At 36.9% G+C, this 11,464-nt stretch overlaps 1 protein-coding gene across 2 annotated transcripts in view; it reads right to left on the bottom strand.

The window, feature by feature from the left end:
- Positions 1–4,354: 4,354 nt before the first annotated feature.
- CUNH4orf17 (chromosome unknown C4orf17 homolog) overlaps positions 4,355–11,464 on the bottom strand; it is a 31,929-nt gene continuing 24,819 nt past the window's right edge. For both annotated transcript variants that reach the window (XM_025873561.1, XM_073892011.1), the window contains 4 exons: positions 8,686–8,767; positions 7,129–7,315; positions 6,220–6,263; positions 4,355–4,725 (listed from right to left, as the gene is read on the bottom strand). In XM_025873561.1, coding sequence (XP_025729346.1) covers positions 4,538–4,725; positions 6,220–6,263; positions 7,129–7,315; positions 8,686–8,767 — 501 coding nt within the window. In that variant the 3' untranslated portion in view covers positions 4,355–4,537. The remainder of the gene's footprint in view (positions 4,726–6,219; positions 6,264–7,128; positions 7,316–8,685; positions 8,768–11,464) is intronic.

Here is an 11,464-nt window from a genome sequence, read left to right as displayed (position 1 = left end):
TGGAAAAATGAATGTTATAAAATACTTCATGTCTATACATTTGAAAGTTTATATGAAATAACTAAGTTATAAATAAAATTCCCAACTTAAAAAAATTTAAAACCCCAAAGGATTTTTTAACTCAAAGTAAACTGGTGTAGTGTTTTAGAATATAGCCCCATTATTTTTTAATGGGCATATCTGTGAGACATACCAAATGTAAATAAGTCAACTTACACAGACTCTTTGTAGATAATTAAAAATGAGGGAATACTCATTACATTTCCCTAATGATTAATGATGTTGAGCATGTTTTCATGTGCTTCCTGGCAGTTGGCATATCTTCTTTAGAGAAATGCCTATTGAAGTCCCTTGCCCATTTTTAAATAGCAATGTCTTCTATCATTGAGTTATAGAAGTTCCTTATATATTTTAGTTATTAACCCCTTACCAAATATATGATTTGCAAATATTTTCCCCATTCCATAGGTTGTCTTTTCACTATATTGTTTCTTTTGACACCAAGTTTTAAAGTTTAATGGAGTCCATCTATTTTTTTATTTTGTTGCTTGTATTTTTGGTGTTATATCCAAGAAATCATTGCCCAATCCAATGTTCTTAAGGTTTTCCCCTATATTTTCTTCTAAGAGTTTAAAAGTTTTAGGTCTTACATTTATGTCTTTAATCAAATTTGAGTTAATTTTGTATATGGCATATGGTAACTTCATTCTTTTGCATGTGGAATACAGTTTTCTAACACCATTTGTTGTGTAGTCTTGACACCTGTGTTGGGGATCATTTGGCCATAAAATGCAAGGATTTATTTCTGAGCTCTCTATTCTGTTCCTTTGGCCTATATTTCTGTCTTTCTGTCAGTACAACACTATCTTAATTACCGTTGCTTTATAGTATGTTTTGAAATCAGGGAGTGTGAAGCTTCCAACTTTGTTCTTTTTCAAGATTTTTTTAGTTTTTTGGGGTCCTTTAAGATTCCATATGAATTTTGGGATTTTTTTTCCTATTTATGCAAGAATCTCAATCTGCATTGAGATTCTGATAGGGATTACACTGAATCTATAGATGTTTTTGGGTAGAGTGGACATTTTAGCAATATTGTTTTTCAATCCTTAAGTATAGGATGTCTTTCTATTTATTTGTTTCTTCTTTAATTTCTGTTAGCAGTGTTTTGTAGTTTTTAGTGTAAAAGTCTTTTACCTCCATGATTAAGTGTATCCCTAAGTTTTTTATCCTTTATGATGCTATCGTAAATGGATTTTTTTTCTTAATTTCCTTTTTGAATTGGTCATTGCTAGTGTTTAGGAATGCAATTGATTTTTGTATCATCAACTTTGCTGAATTTGTTTATTAATTCTAACAAGTTTGTGTGTGGGGGTGTGTGTGTACATATAATCTTTAGAGTTTTCTACAAATAATAGCATGTCATGTGCAAATAGATCATTTTAATTTGCTTTTTTTCCAATTTTTTTTTTGCCTTTTATTTCTTGTTCTTGTCTGATTGCTCTGTCTAGAATTCTGTTCCAGTACTGTATTGACTAGAAGTATGGTGAGAGAGGGCATGCTTGCCTTGCTCCTGATCATAGAGCAAAATCTTTCAGTGGTTCCCCCTATCGAATACAGTGTTAGCCGTGAGCTTTTAATATATGGCTTTTATTAGGTTGAAGTGGTTTCCTTCTATTCCTGGTTTGCTGAGTATTTTAATTATGAAGGGTATTGAGTTCTGTCATCTTAAAAACGTATGCTACTACCTGAGAATGAATGAATATAACTGTAGTAATAACATCCAACTCAAGACATTAGAATACTAATGAATCTAAAGAAACTAAAGTAATGAAAGGAGATATTAATGAAATAAAGTATAGGAACATTGTGGAACATAACACTAAATCCATCTGATTTTTTTGAAAGTGATAATAAAATGTAAAAAGCCATTAGCTAGCTGAATCAAAAAAATTACTAATACATAAAAATGAGATTGCAGAATAAATATAGCAAGGAATTTAGAATTATGACAAATCTGTCTCAATTCTATGAAGGTAAGTTTGGAAACATGGATGAAAGGCTTAATTTTCTAAGAAAATTAAATTTCCAAAATCAGTCCTCCAAAATACAGAAAATATAAACAGACCAGGTATCATAGAAGGAATAAAAAAAGGGCTACCACCCCACAAAACACCAAACCTACATGGTCTGTCTGATAGGTGAATTTTACTAAGTTTTCAAGGAAAAGGAATATGCAGTGCTATAATAAACTCTCTGTAACAGAAAAAAAAAAAGAGAGAAAGCTTTGACATTAACTTTATGAAGTGAGCCTGGTTTTGATACATATCAGTAGTAGCTAGTGGTTAAGCACATAGGTTCCAGCCACACTTTGAGTCAGCCACCAAACCTTTGAGTCAGAGGGTTCACTGTCCATCAGAATTCAGTTTTCCTTTCCATAGAATATAGTTGTAACTGGAAACTTATTCCTGCTTAAGAATTTTATTAGCCCCCTTTCAGCTAGACAATTTTTCAACCATGGAATGTGACTAGAAGTAATGTTTGCCATTTCAAGGCCATGATTTTAAGCAGATTGTACCCTCCCTCTGGAAAGCAGAATAGTGTCCCGTCAAGATCCTAATCCCTGGAACCTGTGAGGTTAGACAGTAAGGGAAAATCAAATTGCTAATCATTTGACCTTGAGATTATCTTGGATAAGCTGGATACCAGGCAGGCCCGGTACAATCACAGGGTCCCTAACAGTGGAAGAGGGGGGCAGAAGTGTCAGTGTCTGAGGGATATGTTGTGAGAAAGACTCCACTGGCCATTGCTCACTCTGAAGATCGAAGGGAGCCATGAGTCGAGGGTGGGTAACTTCTAGAAGTTGCAATAAGCAAAGAAACAGTCTCACTTAAAGCCTCCAAAAGGAGTACAGCCCTGCCAACACCTTGATTTTAGTCCAGTGAGACCCATTTCAGACCCCTGCCCCAGATATGTAAGAGATTAAATCTGGGTTGATTTAAGCCACTAAGTTTGTGGTAATTTATTACGGCCCCCATAGGAAATCAAAACTTTCTTCCACTTCCCTTTCCCTCTTTTGCCAGCAGGAGGCAGTTGTCAATGAAACCCCAGGGGATGGTTAAGTCACAAGATGGAAGGATCCTGGGCCCCTGAATCACCAAGCAAAGCAAAATCACCTGCTGACTAAAAACACACACACTTTGTTGGTTTTTTTATTTATTTTTTTATTCAGTTAGCCAACATATAGTACATCATTAGTTTTAACCAGGTGATGGGTATTAAGGAGGTCATGTGTGGTGATGAGCACTGGGTGTTATACGCAACGAACAAATTGTTGAACACTCCATCAAAACACACACTTTGAACTCTTATGTGAGAAGTAATCCTCTACCGTATTTGGAAGAAGGCATTTATTACAACTGTTTATCCTATCCCAATGAACACAACTCTCGGCACCTCAGTTTTCTTATTTAAAAAAAAGAGAGAATAGCAATAGTAGCTATCTCAACTAGTTATTGTGAAAATTAAATGTTACTATAGCCAAAGTGTTTAGAATGATTCCTGACACACAATTAAGTATGATGTAAATGGTGTCATTAACATCGCACAGACACGAGGCGCCTGGGTAGCCAAGTCGGTTAAGCATCCAATGCTTGATTTCGGCTCAGGTCATGATCTCAGGGTCGTAAGTAGAGCCCCACATCAGGCTCCATGCTCAGCAGGGAGTCTGCTTAAGGATTCTCTCTCCCTCTACCTCTCCCCCAACTCCCTCTCTAAAAAAAAGAAAAAAGGCGTTGCACACACCCATGCACACATACACAAAATTTGTAATATCTCTTGAATATTGTCACAAACATTCTAAAAGATTGGCTAATTGGTAGATAGAATCCAGCAATACACTGAAAGAATAATAGCCATGGCCCAAGAGTGGTTTATTTTAAAAATACAAAAAAGGTAAATATTAGGAAATTTGTTAATATCATTCACAATTAGCAAAGAGTAGAAACTCTTTCCTTTCTGGCTCATAAATTAATGATAATTTTTATATCTTTTTCTGGGAGGAGGCCAGTATTTTTCCATTATCACTACGGAATCCACTCTGTTCCAACAGCACTGAAACACTGTAGATTGTGAAAATTAGCTCAGATGTTAAAATTCTGTGTTTGTTTTTGTTTTTTCTCTATCAAGAGTTTGGGGCATGGGTCAAACTGCAGCTGCCTGATTCTTGTACGGATGATTTTCCTAGTATCAGGACCCTATGCTTATGTACAAGTACAATCAGTGCAAGACTAGAAATGTAGTATATAAATAAACATACTTCTTTCACACATGGTGCTAAATTAACTACAAATAGAAATACTGTCTCCATTATTATTTATTTAGTAGCATTATATACAGGTGCTTTGAGATTTACATGTGCCACTAGCTATTGATTCTCTGATACCAAAATACTTTTTAAAAATAATTTGATATTGTTATGGAGTGAAGCTCATGTCTGTGAAGGAAATTGCTCAATCTAGAATTTCTACCTTTGGAATGTTTAAGGATAAAATGCTCTCTGGGGAGAGAGATTGCATCCTTGTAGCATACTCCTTGCAGACATTGGTTTTGTTGATAAGCTTTCCTGAATTTTAGGCCTGGGAGGAGATTTTGGTTTGCTGAAATATTCTGCAATGGGCATTTTCATATTATTTCTTCTTATAAACAATGGAGGCCTGTGCTCAGCCTCTGAAATAGAAAAAAAAACTAAATAAGACCAAAATTGAACCATCAAATATAGCTTCTGCCACATGTTTAAGTAGCAAATGACATACAAAAAAAAAAAAAAAAAACTACATGAAGTTTAGGTGAATCAAATATACCCCAAATTCATAAAAGAACCAATCTTATCTTTCTTACCACCTGCTCATTTTTCATGAGTTATTTGTTCTATAACATGCAGGATATGTTCTATCCTCTTAAAATCAAACATTATTTTGGAAGGAATGAATTAGAACTGATGATCTGTAAAGGTGATAGGCAAGGATGGGACCAGTGAGAGAAAGGAAAAGGATCTATAGTCCTGATAGACAAAAAAGAAAATGGACAAACAGATTAAAACAAGTGAATTATATTCATAAGAGCTTCCCAAGATTATAGGTCAGACCCACGCAGGAATAAGGATTTGGAGAGGTGCTGACTATGACCACCGGAGAGAAAAAAGTGTGATTGGGGCTCCTTATACAAAACTTCTTCAAATATCTAGACAGGGACCAACAGGTAAGACATAAAGTTGAGTAATAAAAACCATCCCTGTTGTGATTTTGTAGTCTTAGGGTGAGGAGTTTGGTAGAAGTCAGATACAATAGACTATCCTTGGTGTGGCAGGGTAAGGGAGTATTTTCTAACTTCTCTACTGTATTTCTTATTGCCTGTTAGCACATATAACCTCTTGGGTTTGGTTAACACCAGCAAAGCTGCTGGGGTTTAGAGTGACCTCAAAGAACTCTAATTGATTACCATACGATTCCTGGTATAAGAGAAACTTGTAGAAACAACAGGATAGACTTTTGTGGAGGCTTAAAGACAGACTTGTTAGTTGTTTGCTCTATAGTCATTGTTGCTACACTTGTTTTAAAGTTAGAAGCTGCTAAACCCACAGGGATGTTTCAATTGGTCTATTCTGGACCAAAGTTGGACAATCTACAAGTCTTTATTTTTCTTGGTCTTAACTGTAGGGTGTGGCTGGGCTTCTGGTAGGGACACAAAACTGCTCCTCTCTCTTGTACTTCACCTGTTTCACAGAGCATCTGCTTGCAGCCGATTGCCATTTTACTGTTTTCTATGATCGACTTGGTTTCTAGTTAAAATAATTTAGCTTGACAGTTAAGCTATGAAGAACCAAACTCTGAGATCATTGTCCTTTTGTTAGGTCAGTGCAGGGCTTCTCCTGTCACTGGATTGGCATGACTAAACCTATATTTCCTGCTATCCTGCTATCTTACTTCTCAAAGAGTATCTATCTGTCTCTGATGAGGCACTTTGCCTTTCAAAACAAAGTTAAGTTTATGTCAAATTTGTCTTGATGAGAAATTCAGCAGACACTTCCCTTAAAAGTAATTAGAAGTCATTACTGAATTTTACTGCCTTTAAAACCATAGATCCTTGTCTGTGTCCCTAAAGAGTTCAATACTTACTGGTTTCCCTATACCAACCCGGTAATTACCACAAACTGTACTTAACCTTTTGGCACTTCCTTATTTCCTTCAGATCCTTGACTTGACACTCTAAGTAATTGGAGAAAGAGAAAATGAAATTCACAGATACAAACAAGTGTTTTCTATAGATTGCACTATCATCAATAAGCTAGGTACATATATATCTTAAATATTCTATCCTAATTCTTTGTTTTTCGATGCAGACAGCATTAAGTGTACTTTTCAATGAAAAATTCTTCTGACTTTCAGTAGAAAGACTGGCCCTATTTCCCAGTTTCCAATTTTATAGAAACTCTAAGGTGGAGACAAATTGCAATACAAAATTCTCTGTCTCAGTGATTTTTAAAAGTGACTTGGGTTTTGAATATTTATTTTCTCTTGAAACTTTTAATTTCAAAGCAACAAGATTTTTTCTCCTGACTTAAATAACGTCACATTCTTTCACCATGTTATACATAAATATGTATTTTCTTCTGTCATTGAAATAATAAGGTTTAAGAAAAATTTACACTAAAATAATTTCCAACTCCTGTAATCATTATTTTTCCCTCTAGCAGCCTGCAGAAGTGTGCCAGAGAAAATTAAGTGAAGCAATTTATTTTAATCTAGCATTGCTCTACACAAAAAGGTGATACTTATGTGATATGCCTTTAACAATAAATACATAATAATACAATTACTGCCTTTATTGCTTCCATTTTTAGATCAAATGAAAAAAACTACATTTTCTTAGATGTCTGGGTGGCTATAATAGAATTTAGAATGATTCTCATATTTATGAAAATGAAAGAAAACAAATACACATTGTGGTCATTTACTGAATAAAGAAGAGACTGAAAACATCAGCATGTTTAGTGTTTTGAAAGATAACAAAAAGAAAATTAAAAGTCTTTCTGTACCATATGCCCTGTAGGTAGCCATTAGATCTAATTACCTAGTGGGTTGATGTCCTTGCCTCGTTCTGGTCAGCACTTTCAATTTTGCAGGTGAATTTGGGGGTGATTTAACTTTGGATGGCTTCCTAGTCTCTGCAGCTAGATTTGCTGTGATGTTTCTTTGTTGGGCCAACAAGTTTATTTCAGCCAGTTCAGCATGAATCAAAGCTGAGACCCACTCTTTTTCTGATTTAAAAAAAAGGGGGGGTAGGCATGAAGGTTATAATTATCATGTCGGCTAGAAACTCAAGATTAGTTCTTTTATCCAGCACTCTAGTATGAAAGGCTGGTAATATGTTTTCTGAGTAGGCATTTATTTGTGAGTCAAGGTTTCTGTGGAAAAGTTGGTTCACATCAAACTGGTATCTGTGCAACTGTGGTACTATAGAGCACCCTGAGTCATTAACTCACTGAGGGACTTGTCCCCAAATGGCAGTAGAATAACTTTTAAATATTCAGTACAAAACCCGCCGTTCAGGCTGCTGCCAAATAAAAGAAGAAAGCATACCTATTCAAAATCATATGATCTCGTTAAAATACAGACTAATAAATAATAAATAGTTACAAGCATATCTCTAAAGATATATACCAAAGTCATCACTGAAATGATGTCTGTGCTTTGATTGATTATTGTTCTTCTTTTCTTGTATTTTTTCTGGTTCATCTGGGTTCCCCCCAACAATAAACACTTATTGTTTGTATATATTTTTTAAAGTTACATTCTTAAAAAGGAAAAAAAAAAAAAGAACTAAAGACTATTTACCCCTAAATATTTAATTGCTTGCCAAGTAGTCTTGAATTCCTGGGTAAAGGACTATTTCCAAAATGCTCCCTATTCAAAAATATTAGTCTATCCCTAACACATTGCTATTTCCTAACCTTCATTAGTGCAGATTCTCAAAGAGTGGCCCCCAGACTAGCTTTATCAGCATCACCTGGGAACTTGTTAGAAATTCAAATCCTCAGACTCCACCCACCTCCAAAGTTTTGCCTCACTCAGTCTGATGACCAGCTAGGTTTCAGGACAGCTAATCTTTGCTATTTATGGTTGTCCCAACTGGGACTGGGATATGCTTTCATGGAACAGGCCGCAAAGGCCCCAAAGGAGTCTGGGAGAGGACTGAATTGATGGTTTTGGTGGGGGAATTGGCAAGGCTGTCAGAATGGAGAACTTGGAAGGCTATGCTACTGCCATCCGTACCAGAGAAAGGAAACAGGCTCTGTGCTCAGGATTCACATTAGGCCGGGAAATAGGCTCAGGGATACCCCTGGGTGTGTGGACCTGGAGAAGAAGCACAAACCAGCCCTGGACGCGGTGCTCCACATCACCCCAAGAAGTTTAAATTGGGGCGTGCCAAATTTGGGATCACCGAACGACCAGTTGCATGCAGTCAGTCAGAGAGAACTGCAGAGACTTGGATACTGAATCACTAGGGAAGTAATATTGCAGCAGTATGTTTGCAAAGCCAAGGTAGAAAATTTCAGATATTGGCACATTCCTACTTTCTGACAAGAAACTGAGCTCAGCGTTTGCAAATGCTTCTTTTAAATCTCACCTTTTGAGCTTGCGTGAAGCAGCCACTGTAGAACTTCGGCCAGAGAATCAGTGCGTAAAATGTTGCAGAGCTTTGCCAGAATCTGACAGAGAGTATTAGAGTCACACAATGAGCAAATAAACGGCACACGGGCTATAAGATTTCCTTTCCTTCCCCATCAATTTCATCTTCCCAAATGCCACTCTGCACGTGACACTCAATTAAGTCCACTGGGATGTTAGCCTGGGAACCCGATTTCAAATAGTATGCAGTGGAATCTTAAAACATCTCCAATACAAGTTAAGAATTTGGGGGAGGTGATACAGTGTTTCTCTTGTTTTGTCTGCTCAGTACCCACATTTTCTGGAGGACAGATTCGCTTTTCTTCCTTCTGGAGGAATGGATCCTTCCCCGCTGTACCAAGGGTTCTAACTGGGATTCTTCAGTCACAGAACTGTCCCTGCCTGCATTGCTCCTCTCTTAGTGGGTGAATCTAGCTGGAGTCATTTTTCCTCAGTTCCCTGAACACAGTGGTTGGCCCAGTGGAGTGGGGAATATAATTCCCTTTTGTCAATCAGAATCCTTCCTTGACTTTTTTTATCTGGCGCTAAGGGCTGATGTGTGGATGATAGAGGAGATAAATATATGAAACAACTGTAAGAAAATTGGACTATAATAAACTAACGTATAAAACATTAAGCACAAGTAATGATGTTTCCAATTTGATCCTAAATTGTGTCTATTCTTTAGAATTTAGAGCTATCTGAAATTCAGTCCTATACATCCATCTGCCTACCAAATGTATCCTCTCTGATATTCTATAGGGACTTTGAACCCAGATTATCTAAAACTAAACCCATCTTTCTCTTCTTAGAACCTGCTCCAAGCTTGGTCCCTCCTCACTCCCCTATCTCAGTGGACAACACTTGCATACACTGAATAGATGTCCAAGCCAGACCCAGAGATTCATCCTGGCCAACTCCCTCGCATCTACAAGATGTAAATGCAACTACAAGCAGTAAATCCTTCCTTCTAAATATTTCTCAAATCTCTCCATTCCTTTTTATCCCCACAACCTTGACCCAGGCTAAACTAGCATCAATTCTTGCTGGAGCTACTCTGCAACATCCTTTTCCCTCATCTGCCTGAAATGTTTTCTTTTTTTAAAAAGATTCCCTAGGTTACTTTGCCTCTCATGGATTTTTCATCAATATGGTGATTACACATTCCTCCCAGCTTCTTCTGACTTACAGATTACTCAGTGATCAGCTTTGAGAGACTCTATTTATCCCTTTAATGAGAGGAAATAGAATATGTCCTTTAAGGAACTCTCCTGCATTCTTTCCATTGAGTTTTGTTTTGTTTTGTTTTGTTTTGTTTTTTCTGGAAGGTGCTTAATATATTGGCAGGTGAATTTGATCTGCTGAAACTTGATTTTAGGATTTGAGATTATAGATCTGGAGTAGCCCCTCCTGTAGGGCTAGAGTACCCCATTCTCTTTTTAGGGTTTCAGTTGCATTCTTAGTGTGTTCAGCAAGGTCTCTCCACTCTGGCACATCAGAACGCCAGCATCTCTAAGCAATGGGCCTCCCATTAGCTCTCTTCTGCCAGGTCTCAGACTCTCATCCTGTGCATGTGCAATTTATGCTGAACTAAATACTCATGGCACCCTCTACGGATTTCTGGAGCTCATTCTCTCTACAGATTCCCCTTCTTCAGTATCTTATTTGTAAATTCCAGCCACCTCAGAATCCCCAAACTCTAAACTTTGTTTTCTCTCCCTAGTGAAGCTGCTACTCTCCGTTTGGGCTCCACTTCACTGTGCCATGATTAGGAATGTGCCTCAGGCTGAAATCTAGGTTGGATGTGGAAATCATCCCAGTTGTGTTCCTTCTCTCAACTGTCATAAATCTATACTGTCTGTTGCATAATGCCTAAAAGCAGTCTCTTCATGTGTTCTTCCCAGTTATATAGTTGTTTACAGCAGGAAGCTAAGTCTTGGACCTAATCTAACATTTGGAAGCAGAGTTCTTTCCCTGCAATTTTGCCTGCACCTTCTAAATTAATTCTGCATATTGTATCTAGAGCAATTTTTCTGAACTACAAATCTGACCATGTAATTATTATACTTACAAAGTAATTTCAGTATAACTCAGTGTTTAAAATTCTTCCCTAGCTTCCCACAGCGCTTCAAATGAATCTGAACACTTCAGTACGGCTTAACAAATCCTTTATTTCTGGTCTCTGCTTAAGTCTCCAGCCTCATCGCTTGCAGTCTTCTCCCTGCACTCTCTGAATCAGCCATATTGTTTTTACTTCCTCGAATAAACAGTGCTCTTGCCTCTTAGCCTTTAGATAGGAAGGTCTCTTGTCTGGGAAGGATCTTCTCCATACTTCTCTTCATCTTTTAATTATATCTTAAATATTCTTTAGGTTTCTTTCCCATTGAAGACTCTCTCAGCCCCAAAATATCCTCCTAAATGTTCTTTGAATGCCTGTACAATCCCTCTCATAAGCTATGTGAAATGAAGCAATGACCTGTATTCCCAAACTCTAGTATTTTGTCTTTGATATTAGATATTTACAAAATAAATGAAGGTGTTTGGCAGACTTTTCATGTCAATACTAAAGAGACTATTATTTCTGTAAATTCAACATTTTTGAGAGGAAGCCTAAAGACAAGATACTAAGAGACACAGAATTCTGTTTTTCTTTTCCTTTAAAGTAATAATTGTGAAACTGTATACTCTTTCATACACACCCCTGCACAAACATGTCTTGCCTTCACAGCCACTCAGAG

The sequence above is a fragment of the Callorhinus ursinus genome, unplaced genomic scaffold (genome assembly GCF_003265705.2).
Source record: "Callorhinus ursinus isolate GAN/ISIS: 27379988/994484 unplaced genomic scaffold, GSC_fseal_2.0 scaffold4, whole genome shotgun sequence".
Classification (NCBI taxonomy): Eukaryota; Metazoa; Chordata; class Mammalia; order Carnivora; family Otariidae; genus Callorhinus; species Callorhinus ursinus.
The sequence above is the reverse complement of the archived record's forward strand: the minus strand, read 5'-3'. Positions and strand labels throughout refer to the sequence as shown.